A 22,612-nucleotide genomic window follows, 5' to 3' on the forward strand; every position below is an offset into this window, starting at 1 on the left:
TCTGCCCACCCCAGCAGAGCTCAGCTGGGTTTGGGTGGGCAGCCCTGCAGCCTCCAGCCCCTGGGCTGCTTGCTTGTGTGGACACCGGGTAGTGACCTCCTGCTGGGTGCAGGGGGCATTGCCAACTACAGGAAATGAGCTTGTCAGGAGGGGCAGGGGAGAGAGAGACACGGGAAGAAAGGAAGTGGTTAAGAAGCTCTCACTGCCAGCTTTGCCCCTGGAGCGAGCACCCAACCGCTGCGGGGCACGGGGCAGTGCTGCTGCCTTTCTGCAGCCTTTATCTGGCCTGAGATCAGCAGGGAGTGTTTCATGGGGAGTGCACAGATCCTCTCCTAGGCCATGAAAACAGATTGAAAGAAGATAGTCAAGTAGTGATGGTTAAAACCTCTCTCAGCCCTGCACAGACACAGGGGCAGCACCGATCCTGTGCTGCCTTTGTCACTCCCCAGGGGCTGCATTCCTGAGCTTAGTCTGTGTCTGGTGTCTCTGACCCCATCACAAGAGGGACCTGTGGCCAAAGGGCATTGCTGCTGCATGATGCAGGTCAGGGAGGATGTGCCAGCAGCTTCTGTGTGCAGTCTTGGGGGTAAGGATGAGCTGCTGCTGTCTGAATGAGCACAGGGTGAAGCTGTTTGGCTGCTCCAGTTCCCAGCTGCTGTGCTGGCTGTTGCTGCTGGGCAGGAGGCATCTTCTCTCCATGCAGATACTTGCATAACTCACCCTGGTGTCCTCTTCCTCATTTCTTGGGCAAGCTGTGAGTTGAGGCCTGTCAGATCCTCTGCTGCAGCCATGTTTTCCAGAGCTTTCCACGCTGTTTTCCTGCATTCTGTGGAAGTATCCCACCGACAGGCCTCGCTACCCCCTGCCAGTGTGAATCCACTGCTAGATCCAGCACCCTGCAAGACTCCCCCTGAGCACAGAGACTCAGCCTCCTCACCCTCAATCATAAAATCATGAAATTATTTAGTTCTGAGGAGAGCTTCAAGGTCATCCAACCATTAACCCTACTCTACCAAGGCCACCACTAAGCCATATCCCCAAGCAGCACATCTGCAGGGCTGTTAAACACCTCCAGGGATGCTGCCTCCACCACCCTGGGCAGCCTGTGCCAGTGCTTGACAACCCTTTCAGTGAAAAGCAGTTTCCTAATCTCCAGCCTGACCCTCCCCTGGTTCAGCCTGAGGCCATTGGTCTCTCACTTGTTCCTTGCACCACAGATCACAGACCTCAGGGGCTGGAAGGAACCTCCAAAGATCGCCGAGCCCAACCCCCCTGCCGGAGCAGGGCTGGAGAGGCTGGCCGAGGTTGCACAGGAATGCATCCAGATGGGTCTGGAAAGTCTCCAGGGGAGACTCCACAACCTCTCTGGGCAGCCTGCTCCAGGGCTCTGTGACCCTCACAGTGAAGAAGTTCCTCCTCATGTTGAAGTGGAGCTTCCTGTGCTGGAGTTTCCATCTGCTGCCCCTTGTCCCATCACAGGGTGCAAGTGCCTGAGCCTGTCCCCTCTCTCTTGACCCTCAGCCCTCAGATATTTACAGACATTTATTAAATCCCCTCTCAGTCTTCTCTTCTCCAGACTAAAAAGCCCCAGGAGCAGAGCCCAACCCCCACCTCATGACAACCTCCCTGCAGGGAGCTGCAGAGAGCAATGAGGTCTCCCTCAGCCTCCTCTTCTCCAGGCTCAACACCCCCAGCTCCCTCAGCCGCTCCTCCCCAGCCCAGCTCTCCAGACTCTTCCCCAGCTCTGTTGCCCTTCTCTGGGCCTGCTCCAGCCCTCAGTGTCCTTCCTGGAGTGAGGAGCCCAGAACTGAACCCAGGATTCAAGGTATGGCCTCGTTGGTGCAGAATGCAGAGAGACAATCACCTCCCTGCTCCTGCTGACCACACTACTAACACAACCCAGGATGCTGGTGGCCTTCTTGGCCACTTGGGCACACTGCTGGCTCATCTTCAGCCTGCAGCATTGCACGAGGTTGTCCCAGCCCACGGGCAGGAGCCAGTGCCATGGAGACAATCCTGTGTCCTGCACACAGGGCATGCTCTCAGCCAGCCAGGGCCGTGTCAGACACCCTGCAAGTGCAAATCAGACAAACTCTCTAATTTCAAGTCCTCAGTGCTGTGGTTGGGCTGTGTGCTGCCAGCACCCAGGCCTGGCTGGTGGTGGCAGCTCCTGGGGCAGGGGCAGGCGTCAGCTGTGTCAGGAACCTCTGCACCGGCAAGCTGCTGGCTGGACTCAGAGAGTCAGGGAGCTGCCACCCAGGGCTATGCATTGACCCTGCTGAGCCTCCCGAGGGCCCTGGGCCTTAGGCAGACACACACCAGGCTCCGAGCTCACAGCACAGGCACCAGCAGTGCTGAAGGGACCAGCTGTGCTCCAGGCACCACAAATGCTGCAGGCAGCAGCAGTGCTCCAGGCAGCAGCAGTGCTCCAGGCATTGGCAGTGCTCCAGGCACCAGCAGTGCTCCAGGCACCAGCAGTGCTCCAGGCATTGGCAGTGCTCCAGGTACCAGCAGTGCTCCAGGCACCAGCAGTGCTCCAGGCATTGGCAGTGCTCCAGGCACCAGCAGTGCTCCAGGCACCAGCAGTGCTCCAGGCACCAGCAGTGCTCCAGGCATTGGCAGTGCTCCTGGCACCAGCTGTGCTCCAGGCACCACAAATGCTGCAGGCAGCAGCAGTGCTCCAGGCAGCAGCAGTGCTCCAGGCATTGGCAGTGCTCCAGGCACCAGCAATGCTCCAGGCACCAGCAGTGCTCCTGGCACCAGCAGTGCTCCAGGTACCAGCAATGCTCCAGGCAGCAGCAGTGCTCCAGGTACCAGCAATGCTCCAGGCACCAGCAGTGCTCCAGGCATTGGCAGTGCTCCAGGCAGCAGCAGTGCTCCAGGTACCAGCAATGCTCCAGGCATTGGCAGTGCTCCAGGTACCAGCAGTGCTCCAGGCACCAGCAGTGCTCCAGGCATTGGCAGTGCTCCAGGCACCAGCAGTGCTCCAGGCATTGGCAGTGCTCCAGGCATTGGCAGTGCTCCAGGTACCAGCAGTGCTCCAGGCACCAGCAGTGCTCCAGGCATTGGCAGTGCTCCTGGCACCAGCAGTGCTCCAGGTACCAGCAGTGCTCCAGGCATTGGCAGTGCTCCAGGTACCAGCAGTGCTCCAGGCACCAGCAGTGCTCCAGGCATTGGCAGTGCTCCAGGCACCAGCAGTGCTCCAGGCACCAGCAGTGCTCCAGGCATTGGCAGTGCTCCAGGTACCAGCAGTGCTCCAGGCACCAGCAGTGCTCCAGGCATTGGCAGTGCTCCAGGCACCAGCAGTGCTCCAGGTACCAGCAGTGCTCCAGGTACCAGCAGTGCTCCAGGCACCAGCAGTGCTCCAGGTACCAGCAGTGCTCCAGGTACCAGCAGTGCTCCAGGCACCAGCAGTGCTCCAGGCATTGGCAGTGCTCCAGGCATCAGCAGTGCTCCTGGCACCAGCAGTGCTCCAGGTACCAGCAGTGCTCCAGGCATTGGCAGTGCTCCAGGTACCAGCAGTGCTCCAGGCACCAGCAGTGCTCCAGGCATTGGCAGTGCTCCAGGCATTGGCAGTGCTCCAGGTACCAGCAGTGCTCCAGGCACCAGCAATGCTCCAGGCAGCAGCAGTGCTCCAGGCAGCAGCAGTGCTCCTGGCATTGGCAGTGCTCCAGGCACCAGCAGTGCTCCAGGTACCAGCAGTGCTCCTGGCATTGGCAGTGCTCCAGGCACCAGCAATGCTCCAGGCACCAGCAGTGCTCCAGGCAGCAGCAGTGCTCCAGGCAGCAGCAGTGCTCCAGGCATTGGCAGTGCTCCTGGCACCAGCAGTGCTCCAGGCAGCAGCAGTGCTCCAGGCACCAGCAGTGCTCCAGGCATTGGCAGTGCTCCTGGCACCAGCAATGCTCCAGGCACCAGCAGTGCTCCAGGCACCGGCAGTGCTCCAGGCATTGGCAGTGCTCCAGGCACCAGCAGTGCTCCAGGCACCAGCACTGCTCCAGGCACCAGCAGTGCTCCAGGCACCAGCAGTGCTCCAGGTACCAGCAGTGCTCCTGGCACCAGCAGTGCTCCAGGTACCAGCAGTGCTCCAGGCAGTAGCAGTGCTCCAGGCATTGGCAGTGCTCCAGGCATTGGCAGTGCTCCTGGCACCAGCAGTGCTCCTGGCACCAGCAGTGCTCCAGGTACCAGCAGTGCTCCAGGCAGTAGCAGTGCTCCAGGCATTGGCAGTGCTCCTGGCACCAGCAGTGCTCCAGGTACCAGCAGTGCTCCAGGCAGCAGCAGTGCTCCAGGCATTGGCAGTGCTCCAGGCATCAGCAGTGCTCCAGGCATTGGCAGTGCTCCAGGCACCAGCAGTGCTCCAGGTACCAGCAGTGCTCCAGGCATTGGCAGTGCTCCAGGCATTGGCAGTGCTCCTGGCATTGGCAGTGCTCCGGGCACCAGCAGTGCTCCAGGTACCAGCAGTGCTCCAGGCATTGGCAGTGCTCCAGGCATTGGCAGTGCTCCTGGCATTGGCAGTGCTCCGGGCACCAGCAATGCTCCAGGCATTGGCAGTGTTCCAGGTACCAGCAGTGCTCCAGGCATTGGCAGTGCTCCGGGCACCAGCAATGCTCCAGGCAGCAGCAGTGCTCCTGGTACCAGCAGTGCTCCAGGCACCAGCAGTGCTCCAGGCATTGGCAGTGCTCCAGGTACCAGCAGTGCTCCAGGCACCAGCAGTGCTCCAGGCATTGGCAGTGCTCCTGGCACCAGGAATGCTCCAGGCATTGGTAGTGCTCTGGGCACTGGCAGTGCTCCAGGCATCGGCAGTGCTCCTCCTGGCCCCCTGTGGGGCCCCCATGGTGCTGGGAGCTGCTACTGCCCCTCAGGGCAGCAGGATTCTAATGTTTTCTCTTCTGCCTCTGAGGCCAAGGAGGTTGCCCAGGGCAGGAGGCTGCTTTGTGCCAGCAATTGCAGGTGGCAGAGCATGGAGCCATGGGGCCTGCAGCACTGGGGCTTAAACAAAGGCAGCAGCTGCTGGTGTCAGAGCCTCTGGTGCAGCTCAGGGACCAGCTGCAGCAGCAGACAACAGGGAGCTGGGGAATTCCAGGCCTGTCAGCCTGACCTCAGTGCCAGGCAAGATCATGGAACAGGTCATCCTGAGTGCAATAACACAACACTTACAGGATGGCCAAGGGATCAGGCCTAGCCAGCATGGATTTAGGAAGGGCAGGTCCTGCCTGACCAACCTGATCTCCTTCTATGATCAGGTGACTGCCTGGTGGATGTGGGGCAGGCTGTGGATGTAGTCTACCTGGACCTCAGCAAGGTCTTTGACACCATCCCCCATAGCAAACTGCTGGCCAAGCTGTCAGCCCATGGCTTGGATGGGAGCACACTGCGATGGGTTAGGAACTGGCTGGAGGCTGAGCCCAGAGAGTGGTGGTGAATGGTGCCACAGCCAGCTGGCAGCCAGGCACCAGTGGTGTGCCCCAAGGATCAGTGCTGGGCCCTGTGCTCTTTAACATCTTTATTGATGATCTGGATGAGGGCATGGAGTCCATCATCAGTAAATTTGCTGACCACACCAAGCTGGGGGCAGGAGTTGATCTGCTGGAGGGCAGAGAGGCTCTGCAGAGGGACCTTGCCAGGCTGGGCAGATGGGCAGAGGCCAAGGGCAGGAGATTGAACACATCCAAGTGCCGAGTTCTGCACATTGGCCACAGCAACCCCAGGCAGTGCTACAGGCTGGGGACAGAGTGGTTGGAGAGCAGCCAGGCAGAGAGGGACCTGGGGGTGCTGGTTGATGGTAGGCTGAACAGGAGCCTGCAGTGTGCCCAGGCAGCCAGGAGGGCCAATGGCATCCTGGCCTGCATCAGGAACAGTGTGGCCAGCAGGAGCAGGGAGGTCATTCTGCCCCTGTACACTGCACTGGTTAGGCCACACCTCGAGTACTGTGTCCAGTTCTGGGCCCCTCAGTTTAGGAAGGAGGTTGACTTGCTGGAACGAGTCCAGAGAAGGGCAACGAAGTTAGTGAGAGGCTTGGAACACAGCCCTGTGAGGAGAGGCTGAGGGAGCTGGGGTTGCTTAGCCTGGAGAAGAGGAGACTCAGGGGTGACCTTATCACTCTCTACAACTACCTGAAGGGAGGTTGTAGACAGGCTGATGATGGTCTCTTCTCCCAGGCAGCCAGTACCAGAACAAGAGGACACAGTCTCAGGCTGCGCCAGGGGAGGTTCAGGTTGGATGTTAGGAAGAAGTTCCATACAGAAAGAGTGATTGCGCTATGGAATGGGTTGCCCGGGGAGGTGGTGGAGTCGCCGTCATTGGAGGTGTTCAGAAGGAGACTTGCTGGGGTGCTTGGTGCCATGGGTTAGCTGTTTGGGTGGGTTGGATTGGTTGATGGGTTGGACACGATGATCTTGAAGGTCTCTTCCAACCTGGTTTGGTTTATTCTAATAAAGGTTTATTCTAATAAAGAGCTGACCTCTCCGTCACTCAGGGCTGCTGAACCCCTGCCCTGCTCCTGCCTGGTGTGGGATGGGGTTCAAGCCATGGGCTGGTGGCATCAGGGCAGTGTCTGCAGTGGGGCTGGCACTCTGGCAGGCTGTGGCATGGTGGCTGGTGGGCACTGTGCAGAGCTCCAGCTTCTGGTCCACCACTTGAAGCTTCTCTCTCCTTAGCTCACATCTGGTTAATGAGGGGCACCGTGCTCTGCTCACAAGGGCTGCTTGGCCCCTCTGTAGCCTGCAGGTAGTCGTGGGACACACATCTGTGACACCAGGAGAGGGCAGGAGGGATCTGTGCTGCTGGAGAGGATCAGGCAGCACTGGCTGAGCACCCTCAGGGCTGTAGAGAGGGTGCAAAGCCACTGAGCTCTGCTTCCAGCTGGGGCAGCTCACTCCTGCCCTGCCGTGCTGCCAGCCAGCCTGGCACCATGACACTGCAGCAGATTATGTCCTGCTTGGTGGGCTCCACCCCTTGGTGGGCATTTCCACCTCCTCTCCAGCCCCCTAGGCAGCTCTGCCTGCCCCTCTCCCCACACATGAGAGTCTCCAGCAAGACCATCCCAGGTGGACCTTGGGGTCTCTCCACCCTTGGGAGCTGTAGTCCAGACCCTGCAGGGCTCAGAGGGAGGCATGTGCTGGGCAGGGGCCCTGCTGCCTGCTTCTGCTGGGAGGGAGATGCTGCATGTGGGGCTGCATCCTGCTGGGCTGCGTCCTGCAGCGCTGCCTGGGTCTGGGCCCATGGGTGCTGACAGGAGCCCTTTGTCCCTCTGCTTCTCCATCCCTGCAAGGGCCTGGTTTGTGTTTCTGTCACAGTCAGGGATGGCTGAGTGTGTAGGGATCCAGAAGCACCTTGAGGAGAGCCAGATGGATGCTGCCTTCCAGGAGCAGCCAAGACTGATCCCAGCAGTGAGAGCTGCCCAGTGTGTCAGCGTCCTGCCTGCCTCTGCCCCGTGGGTCAGACAGTCCCCAGGGGCTGACACTCCCAGGCCGGCTGCCAGGGCACACTCTGCCAGCAGCCTCTTTCTGAAAGCACTCAGCAAAGCAGGGAAAAGTTATTTGTGTTTCCCTGAAGGCCTGGGGGGATGGTCCCAGCACCCCTGCTCCTGATCCTATCCAGGACAGAGGGGAGGTCAGTGACAGGCAAAGGAAGAAGTGAGAGCTGCCGGGCATGGGGCTCTGGGCTGGGGCAGGAGAAGGGATGGACCAAGGCTGCAGTGACACCCAGAGTGCTCTGCTCAGGACACAGCTGGGGTGCAGGGCCAGGCCTGGGAGGAGCAAGGGTGGTGGAGAGGGAGGCACTGGCTCCACACTGCTGGGAGGCACAGCAGAGCTGTGTCATGGGACATGGGACACAACTGTCCCCTGCCCCCAGCAGCATCCTGCACAAGCCCCAGCACCAGGCCATTGCTGCTCCCAACAGAGCCCAGAGCTGCTCTGCTCCCTGCACAGGGCTGGGTGTGTGGGGCAGGAGGCCACATGTGTGAGGAGTTTGTCAGGCCGTGGAGAGCTGTCCAGGGGAAGCAGCAGCCAGACTGCAGCCACCTAGGCAGGGCCATGCCTCATGGCTGCTCCCAGCAGGGAGGGGAAGGGAATCTTCCTGCCTCTTGCTGCAGGCTCTGGGAAGGGTGCACTGATCCTAGAGCCAATCTTTGGTCACCTCACTCTCTGCCAGAAGCCAGGCAGCAGGAGTTTGCCTGCCCAGAGCCTGCAGTGGGAGCAGGCCCTGTGTGAACAATCCTCTGCCCCAGTGGTGCTGGAAGAGCTGCTCAGAAAACAGGAAACCACCAGAGCAGGAGACAGCTCTGAAACATTCCCTTCTTCTGCCGTGTTTGTTGCTTTAAGCTTTCCAGCTCAAGCCTAGCAGCAGCCCAGCTGATCCCCCCAGCCCTCAGGCAGCCTCTCCTGGACCCCGCAGCCAGCCCAGCTCAGCTGCACCACCCAGGAGAGAAGCAGGCCAGCGTGGCTTCACAGCCCAAACTGGCCACTAATGACAACCCAGGGAGGGATGAGGAGGCTCACAGAAGCTTAATGTGTCCCTGCTGCCAGCCTGCTGCCTGTCCTCCCTCCCTCCCTCCCTGCCTCCCTCCCTCCCCTCCAGCAGCACAGCACGTCTGATTCCAGATGCAGGGATGGAAAACTGGGGAGAGCTGGGAGTGCCCCAGCTCAGAGGTGTGAATTGCTTCTGCAGTGCTCTGAGCAGGGGGAAGCTCTCCAAGCCTTGCCTCTGGGAAGGCCTCCAAGCCCCACAGACTCTCCCTGCCTCCAAATCCTCAAGCCAGGATGTCCATGGACACATCCTTGGGGCCCCCCAGACAGGCCAGGCTGAGCTCTACGTCACCCTGTGAGACCCAGAGAGCTCTCCACTGGCCCAAGTTGATCAGTAGAGGCTGTGGCTGAAGGGAGAGACATCTCACAGGGATCTGATCACTGTCAGCAGGCAGTGGTGGAGGGGACTGCTCCTGCATCCCTCTGTGACCAGCTCACCCCTGCTCCAGAGCTGCAGCTCCCTGGTGAGGCTGAGCCTTGCCAGAAAGGCCTTTAGCAATTGCCAGCTGTAAGACCTACAGCCGGGGTCAAGACATGTCCCAGGAAGCTGCTTCCTCTGGGGTGGGTGAATGCCACCCATGGCAGCACCCTGGGGAGCAGCCAGGCTGCAGCTGTGCAAGCCCCAAATGTGAATCGGCCTGGGGGGGCCTGAAGCTGACCTGGGTGGGGCAACAATGATCTTGGGGGGGCCTGCAGCTCACCTGGGGCAAGTAGAGGTGCAGTGGGGGTCCCCCAGCTGCTCTGAATAAGCAGAGCTGCTGCCAGTTGGGGGCAGGGATGCAGAGGGCACTGCTGCCAGTCAGTGAGAAGGGCTCACACTGTGTTTGGCTCTGGGTGCTGTGGGAGATGCCAGGGAGAGGCTGAGGAGCTGCAAGGCTGCAGTAGTGTTGCAGGGCAGGGAGCACCCCGGGTGCCACAGCACCCAAGGACCACTGCTGTGCAAGGAGAGCCACAGGCAGACATCGATGCCTCTGTCAGGGAGCAGCCGGTGCAGCCCCAGCCTGCACCCATCCCCCTGCTGCCACTCTCCATGGCACCACAGCCACAGGACTCACAGGAGAAGCCTGGGCTGGCACAGGCTGCCAGAGCCTGCAGGGCATGCAGGGGCAGCTCGCCGTGGGGGTGTTGGCTCTGCTGTCTCCTCGCAGGGGACTTGGGAGAGAGAAAGCAGCCAGGCGGCTCCCTGGGACGGTGCCCATCCCCCCAGCTGCCAGGCAGGCCTCCCGCCCGCGGGCAGGAGGATGGGCAGGAGCTGTGTTTACTGCTCCCCAGCAGAGACCTTCCTCCCGACAACAAAACCCTTTGTGTGCAAGCCCAGCCCCTGGCAGGTTTGGTTTTGTACAGGAAACTCTGAAGCAGAGGGCCAGGGCTGGTTTCTCTCTGAGGTGAGTTTGGAGTTCATGGCAGTGCTTAGACACTGAGCCACCTGCCACACGTGGAGCCTGCTGAGCATGGCAGCAGTGCCCAGGGCTTCCTCCTCTCCCTGCCCTGCAGCTGCTCTGGTTTGAGCTCCACCAGCATCTCCTTCCCTCTCCCCTCTCCCTGGGGGGGCACCAATGGGGATGGCTGAAGGCCCTGAGCAGCAGCTGAGATGTGGGGCCCTTGTGTGGCTAGGAAGGATCAGATGCAGTGGTGTTCCCCCCTGGATGGCCCAGGGGATGTGGGACCCCACGGTACCCACGTGGGGCTAAGCCAGGCTAACCCTGCAGCCCAGAAAGATGAGCTCCAGGACCTCTCACACTCTGCTGTGGCTCTTGCACCTCCTTCTGCCACATCCATCGAGACAGGAGAGGGGCAGCCTGGAGATCGTCTCACATGGTCCCAGCTTTGCTCCAAACCCACTGGCAGGACTCTTCTCCTTGCCCCCAGGGCCCAGCTGGCCACCCTCTCACCGCTGTGAGGTTGAGTGAGTGCCAGCCTGGACAAACTCTTGGGATGCTCTGCACCTCCTCAGCCAACTCGCTGGCTCCTCACCACCTCCCCCCTGACACAGAGCTGAGAAGGACTAAGATGCTCTCACTGCAGGCTGGTGGTGGTCTGAAGGGGCTGAGGGCAGCAAAGCTTCAGCAGTCACAGTCCACAGACAACTTCAGGGCTGGATGTCTGTGCTGGCTCCATTACAGCCTCGGGGCTCCCCGTCTCCCTTCACAACAGCCCCACGAAGGGCTGTTGGCCATCTCCCAGAGCCCAGCAGGAGCTGCCCCAGCATCTGGGCTGGCCCCACGGTTCTAGGTGTGGCGCGGGGAGGCAGGGGCAGTGCCCAGCCTGCACACGGTGTGCACCTCCCACCTTGCCCGGCGTGCAGAGCCCTGCTGTGACGGCTGCGGGAGGCATCTCCATCCAGCTGGTCCCTCCTCCCTGGCACCCTGCAGCCGGGCTGGGCGAGCCCGGGCGAGCCCTGCCGCGGGACCAGCCCAGGCTTGAGCCTCAGCGCCGAGCAGGAGCGCAGGCGAACGGCGAGGGGAGAGCACCCGGACGGCATCGCTGTGCCAGGCGCGGGGGCAGCTGCGGACCAGGCCAGGGATGCCCTGCAGGACAGGTACCGCTTCCACTCCTCGTCACTCTCTATTCACAGCTGTGCAGTCGAAGCCGGGATGTGTGCGGTGTCAACAGCGACAGAGCCCCTGCGGTGCTCTGGCAAACCCCATCCCATGGCCCTGGGCTGGCAGGCAGGGCACGGGCAGCCTCTGTGCACGGCTGTGCCATAAGCAGAGCCTGGCACTGTGCAGCCTGCACAAGGTGAACCTTGTGTCAGAGGTCCCAGCGCACCGGGGGGCGGGGGGGAAGGCATTGGGAGCTACATTGTGGCTACTACTTGGCTCCACGAGCATGGCACCCTGCTGGCACCGGGCACCTTCGCTGTCAGCCGCTGCTGGCACTGTGTCCCCGGGTGGGAGAGAGGGCTGTTGGCCATGGCCTGGGTGATCTGGGGCCATCCAGGTGCTACCTGCAGTAGCCGTGGCACAGGCACTCCCCGGGCTGCTATCTGCCCTCCCCGCCAGGTGCCTCTTGCCCCGGCCAGGGCAAGGGGAGTCCCAGGGGAGGCGGCAGGGAGAGCCGCGGGGGCAGAGCAGGTCTGCCCGGCTCTGCCGGCTCTGGGCGGGCTCTGAGTCACCGCAGCCCTGCGCTTCCCGCAGCTGCAGGCGCCTGGCTTGCCCCCGCAGGCATCCGGCTCTGCTGCCAGCTCTGCGGCAGCGCAGGGCACAACCCGCGCACCGAGGCACTTCTGTGTCTCTTGGCCATCCCGCAGCCCGGCCAGCGCGGCCGTGCCAGCCCTGGGCACAGCTCTGTGCTGCAGAAAGGGTGAGGACCCCCCTGCCCGCCGTGCCCCCCCGCCCCGAGAGCAGGCAGAGCTGCGGGGCTGGAGGGCACAGGCAGGAGGCAGCGGCGCTGGCAGCGCTCCACGTGGAAACGATCAAACGCTTGCCAGGGGTTGAAGGAAGAGCATCCCAGCGCTCCAGGCTTTGGGGTTGGAGAGCTGTGGCGTGTGAACCTTGCACAGAGAAAGGTCCCATCGGCACCTGCATCCTCTGCAGGCTCTGCCTGTTCCCCTTGCTCCTCCCTGGCGGCCCCGGGGCAGCACTCAGCACCTCAGAGGTGGCAGAGGGAAGAACTTGTGGCCTGGGGCAGTTCACAGCACTGGTAGGCAGAAGAAGACACAAGGCCCAGAGGACTGGGAACCTGCTGCTGCTGGGCCAAGGCACAACAGGAGCCCCAGAGCTGCTACCAGCCCAGCCCCAGTGGCACCAGTTCTCCATATCATGGGGCCCCAGGGCAACACATTGTTCCAGGGTGCCAGCTGGGATGCCTCTGCTGCCCACCCTGCTCCTCCTCACCCCGACTGGTGCTTCCCAGGGAGGTTCCCTCCTTCCTTCATGTGTGGAAGACCATGCTTAGGTCTGGAAGATGCCTCAGCATGGGGAAGCCCTGTGCCCCCAGCTCCATCTCCAGCCCCCGGCCCATGGGCAGCTGGGAGGCAGCATCTCAGGAGCTTGTTGGGAAACAACCTCTCAGCATCTGCTGCCATGGTCCTGCCTGGGGGTTCAGATCCAGCACCAGGACACATGGGGCTTTGCTTCAGGGGGCCTGTCCTGCCCTCCCTGCTCTCTGGGCTTGGAGGCTGAGCAGGGACTCCTGAAGCACAGCATCTTCACCCCCCAGAGCCTGCTGCCATGCTGTGCCACTGCCTCACACCTCCCCAGCCAGGAGGAGAGGTGAGTCCCTGCCTGGCAGGAGGACAGGCCTGGGCACCATGCCTTGCTGCCCACCAGCACGGGACTGACCTCTGAGCATGGACACAGAAGTGTCCCACAGCTTTCCCAGCCTCCACATCACAGGGCACACAGAGCTGGCACCCTGCTGGCTGTGGGGACACCTCCAGACCAGCCACTGCTTTGCACCTGGGACCTGTGGGGTCTGCTCCCCCAGCTCAGGCTGCTCAGGCCAGGTCTGTGGTGGAAACAGCTCACAGCACTGGTGGCAGCCAAACCCAGGCCCTGTCCCTGGCACCACAGGGCTCAGCAGCCTCAGAATGAGCTCTGCAATGAGCTCTGCAACGCTCAGTAATGAGCAGAAGCAGCTCATTATGTGCCAGCTCTGCCCTCCTCACAGCCAGCTGGGTGCCACCCTGCCAGGGAAGGGCAGAGAGGGAGTTTGCCTTCAGCTGGGGGATGCCAGGTCTCCCCTCTGGTCCAACTGTGAATTGTTTATATTTCTCCACTTTTCTGCTCAAAATCTGCAGCTGACTTTCAAAGGCATAGCCTAAAACTGCCACACAACTGCACTGTGGCTGCTGCCCCTCAGCAGGAGCAAGGTCTGACACCACAATGCTGGCCACACTCTCTGAGGTCCTTGTCCTTACCTGCACAGGCTGGAGAGGCTGGGCCCAGGTGAACCTCATGAGGCTCAACAGGACCAAGCTCAGGGTGCTGCACCTGGGCTGGAGCAATCCTCACTGTCAGCACAGGCTGGGGGAGGAGGAGATAGAAAGCAGCCCTGAGGAGAAGGACTTGGGGATGCTGGTGGGGGAGAAGCTGGACAGGAGCAGGCAGTGTGAGCTTGCAGCATGGAAGGGGTTGCAGCTCTGGGCTGCACCAAAGGGTGTGTTGCCAGCAGATCCAGAGAGGAGATTCTGACACTTTGCTCCACTCTGGGGAGACCTCACCTGCAGGGCTGTGGCCAACTATGGAGCCCTCAACACAGGAAGGACCTGGAGCTGCTGGAGAGGGTCCAGAGGAGGCCACAAAAATGCTCAGGGGGCTGCAGAACCTCTGCTGTGGGGACAGGCTGAGGGAGCTGGGGCTGTGCAGCCTGGAGAAGAGAAGGCTCCAGGGAGAGCTAATAGCAACCTTCCAGTACCTGAAGGGGCTGCAAGAAGGCTGCAGAGGGACTGTTCCCAAAGGCCTGCAGGGACAGGCCCAGGGGCAGTGGTTTGAAATGAGAGCAGAGCAGATTGAGATTGGATGTGAGGAACAAGTTCTGCACCAGGAGGCTGCTGGAACACTGCAGCAGGCTGCCCAGGAAGGGGGTTGGGGCCATGCCTGGAGGTATTCCAGGTGAGGCTGGACAGGGCTCTGGGCAACCTGATCCAGTGGAGGATGTCCCTGCTGGCTGCAGGGGGTTGGACTGGATGAGGTTTGGAGCTCCCTTCCAACCCAGTCCAACCTGCTGAGGCTCAGGGCAAGGACAATCTCCCTGTCTGAGGGTTTCCCACGTGGGAAGGCAATGGATTGGCTGCAGAGACCCCAGGCTCTCAGCCCAGGTCTGGCCAGCACAGCTTTGGAGTGCTGATGGTCAGCAGGGCATCCCCCACCCCCTGCTCACCACAGCAGCCTTTGGTGCTCACGGAAAAACTGATGACTCAGCAGCCCCTGAGTTTCCAGGCCTGCTTCCAGCTGCTGGGTGGAGAAACCTTCTGCAGTTGTTTTTGGGTCTGGCACAGCTGAAAGTTTTGCTGTCAGAGGGACCAGAGGGGAGACCTGGCATCCCCCAGCTGAAGGCAAACTCCCTCTCTGCCCTTCCCTGGCAGGGTGGCACCCAGCTGGCTGTGAGGAGGGCAGAGCTGGCACATAATGAGCTGCTTCTGCTCATTACTGAGCGTTGCAGAGCTCATTGCAGAGCTCATTCTGAGGCTGCTGAGCCCTGTGGTGCCAGGGACAGGGCCTGGGTTTGGCTGCCACCAGTGCTGTGAGCTGTTTCCACCACAGACCTGGCCTGAGCAGCCTGAGCTGGGGGAGCAGACCCCACAGGTCCCAGGTGCAAAGCAGTGGCTGGTCTGGAGGTGCCCCCACAGCCAGCAGGGTGCCAGCTCTGTGTGCCCTGTGATGTGGAGGCTGGGAAAGCTGTGGGACACTTCTGTGTCCATGCTCAGAGGTCAGTCCCGTGCTGGTGGGCAGCAAGGCATGGTGCCCAGGCCTGTCCTCCTGCCAGGCAGGGACTCACCTCTCCTCCTGGCTGGGGAGGTGTGAGGCAGTGGCACAGCATGGCAGCAGGCTCTGGGGGGTGAAGATGCTGTGCTTCAGGAGTCCCTGCTCAGCCTCCAAGCCCAGAGAGCAGGGAGGGCAGCACAGGCCCCCTGAGCAAAGCCCCAAGTGTCCTGGTGCTGGATCTGAACCCCCAGGCAGGACCATGGCAGCAGATGCTGAGAGGTTGTTTCCCAACAAGCTCCTGAGATGCTGCCTCCCAGCTGCCCATGGGCTGGGGGCTCAGCTCTGCAGAGAGGCTGGGGGCAGGGGGCCTGGGGGCAGGGGGCCTGGGGGCAAGGGGGCTGGTGGCAGGCACCCATGGGCTCAGCTTGCTTCCCAGCAGGGCAGGGCAGACTCAGCCCAGCTGGAGTCTCCCAGCACTCCAGGGCTGTCCTCTTGCTGGCCTGGGCCTGCTCCTTGGTGTGCTTTGAAGCTGGGGCAGCCACACCTGGACGCTGTCGCTGTCTGTGTCACTCCAGGGGACTCTGCCTTCTGTGACCTGCCTCAGACACTGGCAGATGCAAAGGCTCTTCCCAGGGTTTTCCTTGATAATTAGGGGTCCCTCCTGCTCCACCTCCCTGGATCACAATTCCCAGCCCACCAAGGACTCCATCCTAACCTCCCACCCATGCTCCAGCAGCCAGGGACTCCTCCATCACCTGCCACGCACTGGGGACACCACACAGCCCCTCTGCCCCCAGCCTCCCCTCATGCTTTGCTTCTGCCCCAGCCACCCTGACCCTGCAGACTGCTCATGCCAGCACACAGCCCCCCAGCCCCCACCCAGTGTGGGGTCACCTCCCCTTGTGCTGCCAGGGCAGGGTGCACCCTGCCAGGGGCCTGCATGTGGACATCCACCAAAAGCCTCCTTGCAGAGCCACTCAGGCGTCAGGCAGCTGCAACCCTGCGGATCCTGCTGCAGGCCCCCAGACAAACCTGGCAAGGCCTGGCTGCAGTGGGGAGCTGCAGCCTCCTCCCAGCTGGCTGCAGCCTCCCAGCTCTGGAAAGGGGCCTCTTAAAACAGAGACAGCAGCAGCAGCCCTCAGCCTTGGCTGGAATCACAGAACTGCCCAGGCTGGAGGGGACCTGTGAGGCCCTGAGTGCAGCCAGCAGCCCAGCTCTGACAAGTCCCCCACCAAACCCTGGCCCTCAGCACCACATCTACACAACTCCTAAACGCCTTCAGGGGTGGTGACTCCACCGTGGCCCTGGGCAGTCTGTTCCAGTGCCTAAGAACCCTTTCAGTGAAGAAATTCTTGCTCAGGTCCAGCCTAAACTTCCCTTGGTGCAAACTGAGGCCATTTCCTCTCGCCCTGTCGGCTGTGCCTGAGCTGAGCAGACCAACCCCACCCCACCGCAGCCTCCTCTCAGAGCTACAGAGAGCCTCCTTTGAGCCTCCTCTTCTCCAGACTGAACACCCCCAGCTCCCTCAGCTGCTCCTCCCCAGCCCTCCAGACCCTTCTCCAGCTTGGTCACTGTTCTCTGGACCTGCTCCAGCTCCTCAATGTCCTTGGAGTGAGTGACCCAGCACTGAACCCAGTGCTCCAGACGTGGCCTCAGCAGTGCCCACTCCAGGAGGACAATCCCTGTCCTGCTGCCCACACCACTGCTGATCCAGGCCAGGCTGCTGGTGGCCTTCTTGGCCACCTGGGCACTGCTGGCTCACCTTCAGCTTGATGTGACCCAGCAGCCCCTGGTGCCTCTCTGCCGAGCAGCTCTCCTCCTCCCCAGGCCTGCAGTGCTGCCTGGGGCTGCTGTGGCCGAGGTGCAGAGCCCAGGGCTGGACCTGGTGAAGCTCCTGCAGCTGGTCCTGGTGCATCGATGCAGCCTGCCCAGGTCCCTCTGGTTGTGCTGCTGCTGCCTGATGGAATTCAAGATGATCTGCTCTGTGACCTTCCCTGCCACCACAGCTGAGCTGAGAGGCCTTCAGCTTCCCAGCTCCTCCTCCCAGCCCTTCTTGTGGCTGGCTGTCACTTCCAGTCTGCTGGCACCTCCCTGGTCACCCATGACTGGAAACTGCTTGCTGAGCACTCCAGCAGCTCTCAGAGCTCTTGGGTGGATTCCACCTGGTCCCTCAGCCCTGTGCACAGCTGTGTGGTGCAGCAGGGTCACCAACCAGCTCTCCCTGGGCTGCACTGGGGCCAATCTCCTCCTGGTCTCTGCCCACTCCAGGGGCTGCACTCCCAGGTTCCAGTGCTAATGACTGAGGCAAAGGAGGCTCTTGGAGGGGCACTCCCTCCCCATCCATCTACTGACAGGAGGAGGTCTGTGAGCTCCTGGTGGGGCTTGGCTAGCAGGCAGGGGTCTGGCAGCTGAGGTGGGTGTCCCCAGCTGTTGGGGACACTGGTTGATGGCTCATTGCCATCACCCCAGAGCCCTTACCCTCAGCCTCCATCCCCTGAGCAGAGGCACTGCTTGCAGTTTTGACATTCAGCCCCCCCTGGAGCTGCCTTCTGCTCCCACCCTGAGCTCCATGCCCAGGGTGCAGGGAAGGGCAGGTCTGGGGACAAAGTGACTTTGAAGGGCCTCTGGTTGTGGAGCTGTTCCCAGGGGACACCCTTGCTGCTAGGCTGAGCAACAGGGCCAGGGAACTGGACCTCTGCAGAGCCCTGACTGACCATGGTTCAGGAGTGCTGGCATCAGTCCCGCATGGCCAGGACTGTGCCCCATGCCAAAGGAAGGGGACTCACATGCACTGCCACCTTTCCCAGCTGGCCCTACCTGCCTGAGGGCTGTCAGGAGGTTTGAGGGATGGGCCTGGGGTTGCAGATGGCTCCTAGGCTGGGGCCCTTGTGTCTCACTATCTTCTCAAGTAGAGGCAGGGGCTGAGGCTTTCCCACGGCTTTGTCCAGGTACTGATCTGTCTCAGCTCCACCTGACAAACCTCTCAGTTTCTGGAGGAAGAAATCTACTGTGCTGGGGCCAGCCAGGGGTTGTGTCCCACTCTGACAGCTTGTGATAGCTCACAGCAGTAAGCAGAGCTTGGATGGCCTCCACTGGTGCCTGTGCTGGCTACTGGGAGAGACTCCCACGGCCACACAGGCTGCGCCAGCTTCCGGCCTGGATGCATCCCTGACCCTCTTCCAGCACTGGCCCAGATCTCCAGCACTGATGTGAAGCCAATGGCATCCCTGCTCTGAATCAGAGCTGGCACCGTGCCATGCTCTGCACAGCCACAGCTCAGCACCGAGCACAGGGCCCTGCACAGAGCACAGCTACCACGGCAGCCTGCCAAGGGCAGCTTCTCCAGACCGTGAGCAGACAGCCCCAGCCCACCCTCACAGGGGCCAAGCACAGTCTGGGCACCTTTGCAGCCGTGGGGAGCAGTCTGCAGGAGCCTCTCGCAGTTCATGCACCCCCTCACCTCCAGTGTGCCAGCCCCAGTGCCAGGGGCAGCACACAGAGGCACCCTCCTCACCCAGCTCCCACTCCCCAGCAGTGCCCACTGCAGACACCTGTGCACACGCAGGGAAAGGGAGCACAAAGGTGCCAGGCAGGCACAGACACAGCTGCAAGGGGCACAGCACCCTGGGGCCACACTCGTGCCAGCACCCTTGTGCCTCCAGCATCCCAGCCGAGCTGCCGCAGGCTGCCGTCCGCCCTTCCTCCCCATGCTGGGGGCTGGTCTGGGCACTCCCCTCCGGCTTGCAGCCGCCATCTGGGCTTGTCCTGTCTCCTCCCCTCTCCTCCCCTTTCAGCACCAACTCCCACAACTCTGGAGGAACCTCTCTGATGGCCAGAGCGGGCTGCAGCCCTGCAGAGCCCCAGCCAGAGCCCTCGCTCCAAGCCCCCCGGGCGGTCGCTCTCCGGCCGCAGCAGGCAGAGGCTCACGCAGGGACAGCTGCGGAGCCACCGCAGAGGAACACAGCTCCAGGGGAACAATAGCAAATGCAGGCAGCTAGAGGCACAACTGCCCCCGGACTCCTTCCAGCCCGGAGAGAAGCTCCGCTCCTGCCCCAAGCCCGCTGGCAGTGCTGATGTGCAGCTCGCTGGCAGGCGCCGCCGGTCCCCACTGATGTCACCTTGTCACCCGCACTCGGAAAGCCTGCGGGACACAGCCCCCGCTGCCATGGGAGAAGGGGCTGGCTGCGGACAGCCACTGCTAAGAAGCTAACCCCCCGCCTCCAACTTGTCCCCCCTCTAAGCTGCAGCCGCCCTGCTCCCCATGAGGCCACCGCTGCTGCCGCTCCTTCTCCTGTGGGTGCCGTGGCTGCTGGGACCCCTGGCAGAGGTAAGTCCTGCTCTCCTCACCCTGCGTTTGGCCGAGCTCCTGCGAGCCCTGGCAGAGGGAGCTCCTTGTCCCTTCGCCCCCGGTCTGGCCGCGCAGGCTCCTGGCTCGGTGCTCGCTGGGGCCGCGCATAGCCCTGCCCCGTGCGGGATGACGAGGGGCTCCGGGCGGCCTCCCCGGCCCTGCAGCTGCACCCAATTAGCAGCGTTTGCAATCAGGAGCTGGCTCTGTCCTCCTCTTTCCCCCACTTCCCCCAGCGCCCGGGCTGGCAGCGTCTCCCTGCTGCCATGGCTGCCCAGCTCCTCGCCCGGGAATGGGCTGGAGGCTGCCAGTGCCAAGGAGCCGGAGCCCCGCGGTTGGCTGGGGAGCCAGGAATGAGTCAGCCCCAGAGCCGAGAGGGAAATAGCTCCAGAGGGATGATTGCTCTGTGGTGGCTTCTAGCAGGACTGGGAGTGGGCAGAGAGATTTCCTTTAATGTGGAGGGAACCAGCCGCGACCTAAGGCAGGGCACACCCTGCTCGCCAGAGACTGCGGGGAGACAGCCGTGCGGCGGCTGTGCTCAGCACCCCCTCTGCTCCGGGGGGGGCACCGGCAGCTCGGGGGGGCACTGGCAGCTCCGGAGCTCACAAGCCAAGCCCTTGCTTTGCAGCATGTGGGGCATGGCAGCTGGACTGAAGCCTGGGGTCCCTGCATCCTCCCCTCCCATGATCCTGTGAAGAGAGGCTGTCTGCAGAGGGAAGGAGGTAGCTGGAGCCTGTCCAGAGCTGCCTCCCTCCCCAGATCTTCCCCTTGTGCCCCAGCTGTTTTAGTGGCCCCATGCTGGTCTGCAGTCCCAGGACCAGGGCAGCCCCCAAGCTACATCTGCTGAAGGTCTCCGTGCCTGTGAGACAGGGACCTGAGTGTGACTGGGAAGAGGAGTCACAGTCCCCAGAGACTGGCAGCCCCCAGGCAGGGTGGGACACGTACCTGGCCAGCCTGGCCCCTGGCCTGGCACAGGACACCTCTCTCAGGTGTTGGTCTCAGCTCAGACCACCTTGGCTTGCCCCTCTCACCTGACACTTCCATTTCCCCAGGGTGAGAGATGCAACCAGACAGCAGGAGCAGGGCTGGAGGGACAGGATGCACACAGTGATGGAGGTGAGTCAAAGCAAAGGCTGCAGGAGGTGGCCTTGGTGTCTGGGAGCAGTGAGATGAGAGTGTGTGCTGGGCCAGGAGTCCTGGAGCTAAGAGCAGCTTTGTAAAGCTGTGCTTTAGACTGGCTGCAGACTGCAGATCATGGCTGGGGCAGGGGAGGGAGGCAGGGGAGGGAGGCAGACCCAGCCTCCCCCAGCACCCAGCAGGGTTCATGGAGCTCAGGGCTTCAGGGTGCCTCTGGCTCATGTCAGGTATGAACACATTTGTACTGCAGAGGTGAAGAAGGTGATGGCCAGGGGACAGATGGGGGCAGGTGGTGCAGTCTGTTGGAAACTTGAGAGGAGCAGACACAGAGGGGTGGAGAGGTCATACCTTCACGAGATAAGAAATAGCCTGCAGTGAAGAACCATCCCTGGCTGAACTCTGTGCAGGGCACAGCACTGCTGGCTGTCTTCAGGGAGCTCAGCCATGGCCTGTGCTCCACGAGCTGCTGCAGCTCTGCTGACTGCAAGGGCAGCTGAGGGCAGCTGGCCCAGGTGTACAAACCCAGCCCAGGGACTCCCAGCTGGGTTCAGATGACCCTTCCTGACCAACCTGCTCCTAAATCTGCACTGGAGCTGCTAAGAGTTGGTACTGAGAAGAACTCTCCCAGGGGTGCTGCTCTCCTGGGTGCATCCAAGTTCCACAACTCCTTTGCACTCAGCTGCAGAGTGAGGCTCTCATGCAGCAGCCTCCAGACAGAAGCTGAACATAGCTCTGAAAGTGTCCAGCTCTGTGCAAAGGCCACACAGGGCAGCTGAGCAGTGCCAGAGGTGCCCCTGCCCTGGGGTTCACCCTGTACTGCTCCTCCTCTGCTCTCCAAAAGTGGCCCCTGGGCAGCCCCTGGGGCAATAGCTGTGCCTGCTTGAAGCTTTCTTGCCGTGCCAGCCTGTCACAGCTCACTGCACATCATCAACTGTGAGTGCTAATTGTCACACCAGTGTCTCAGCACCCAAAGGCTGAGGGCAGCACAGAGCTTGCAGTGAGGCTGGGCATGGGCAGCACCTGGCAATCTGCTGGGGGAGTTGTGGGGAGGTGGAGCCTGCAAGGGGCATGGTGCCAGCTTGCTCACAACAGACAGGTGTGGTCTGGCTCCTGTTTGTGTAGGTGGCTCCTGAGCAGCTCCAAGGGCAGGCACTCACTAAGAGTCCTGGCCACTGACCACCAGGTCAGCCAAGCCCTGTGTGCCACTCCCTTGTCCCCAGTGCTCTCCAGCTGGATGCCACCGCGCCGGCCCCGCAGCAAGGACAAGGCAGGGACACAGCTCAGCAGGAGGCCATGCAAATGGTGTGCAGGCCTTCCCCTGGCATCCCTGCACTGGGCAGGAGGTGGGGGGCAGTGCCTGGATCATCCAAAGCACTCAGAGCCCACACTGAGGCAGAGACTATTGCCAGGAGCATGACAGTGCCACTGCCATGTTCATCCTGCTCTGCCACTTGCTGCTGTGAGGTGGACCTTGAGCCCTTCAATGCCTTTTGAGGGCCCCAAGCCAGCCAAGGTGGTGAGCAACACCCAGTTAGGGCTCCTTTTCTGCCAGGGCTGCCTAGACAAAGCTTGTGCTGGCCTGAGGCCTCCTGGCTGTTCTCCAGTGGGGGAGATGAACCATGCTCGGGAACCTCTCTTTCATGTGGTGCCTTTGACCCCAGCCCAGGGGAGGTTCTGAGCCTTCTTGCGCTTTCCAAAGGCTGTTTGGAGCCCTTGGGGTAGGGAGGCCTGACTAAAGCAGGGCAGTGCCCGTGATGAAGGCCTCTGCCAAGGTGTGCAGCGAGGGTGGGTGGGCTGGGGAGCCTGGCCCTGCAGGCTGGACACGTATCAGCACCAACTCCCTGCTGAGGGTTATGGCTTTGCCTCTGCAGGAGCCCTCCTGAACCTCAGTGTGAGTGACCAAGGCCACTCAGACTCCCTGCTGGTGTCCTGGGATGAGCCCCAGGGGGAGGCTGAGGGCTACCTGCTTGCCCTCTTCTCGCTGGGGGCTGGCACTCCGCTGCAGAATGGATCTGCTGGACCCAACGCCACCAGCTTCTGGTTCCGGGGGCTGACCCCTGGCACGCACTACAGGATTGAGGTGAAGGCCACACTTGCCTGCATGGAGACCACCAGCCAGACTCTGACTGCACAGACAAGTAAGGAGTGCCCCAGGGTCTCAGTGCTCCTACCAGGGACTGTCACACTGCTCTGCAGGGTGTGGAGCACAGATCTGCATGGAGTTTCTGGGGAGCTCT

The 22,612-nt window shown here is 61.9% G+C and overlaps 1 protein-coding gene across 1 annotated transcript in view; it reads left to right on the plus strand.

Annotated features, from left to right (window-relative positions):
* Positions 1-10,980: 10,980 nt before the first annotated feature.
* Positions 10,981-22,612, plus strand: part of LOC137454614 (receptor-type tyrosine-protein phosphatase V-like) — a 50,742-nt gene continuing 39,110 nt past the window's right edge. The window contains exons 1-4 of the mRNA XM_068164724.1: positions 10,981-11,064; positions 19,135-19,220; positions 20,291-20,354; positions 22,247-22,513. Coding sequence (XP_068020825.1) covers positions 11,049-11,064; positions 19,135-19,220; positions 20,291-20,354; positions 22,247-22,513 — 433 coding nt within the window. The 5' untranslated portion in view covers positions 10,981-11,048. The remainder of the gene's footprint in view (positions 11,065-19,134; positions 19,221-20,290; positions 20,355-22,246; positions 22,514-22,612) is intronic.

This window comes from Melanerpes formicivorus, unplaced genomic scaffold, assembly GCF_026170545.1.
Source record: "Melanerpes formicivorus ecotype bairdi unplaced genomic scaffold, bMelFor1.0.p_v2 SCAF_82, whole genome shotgun sequence".
Classification (NCBI taxonomy): Eukaryota; Metazoa; Chordata; class Aves; order Piciformes; family Picidae; genus Melanerpes; species Melanerpes formicivorus.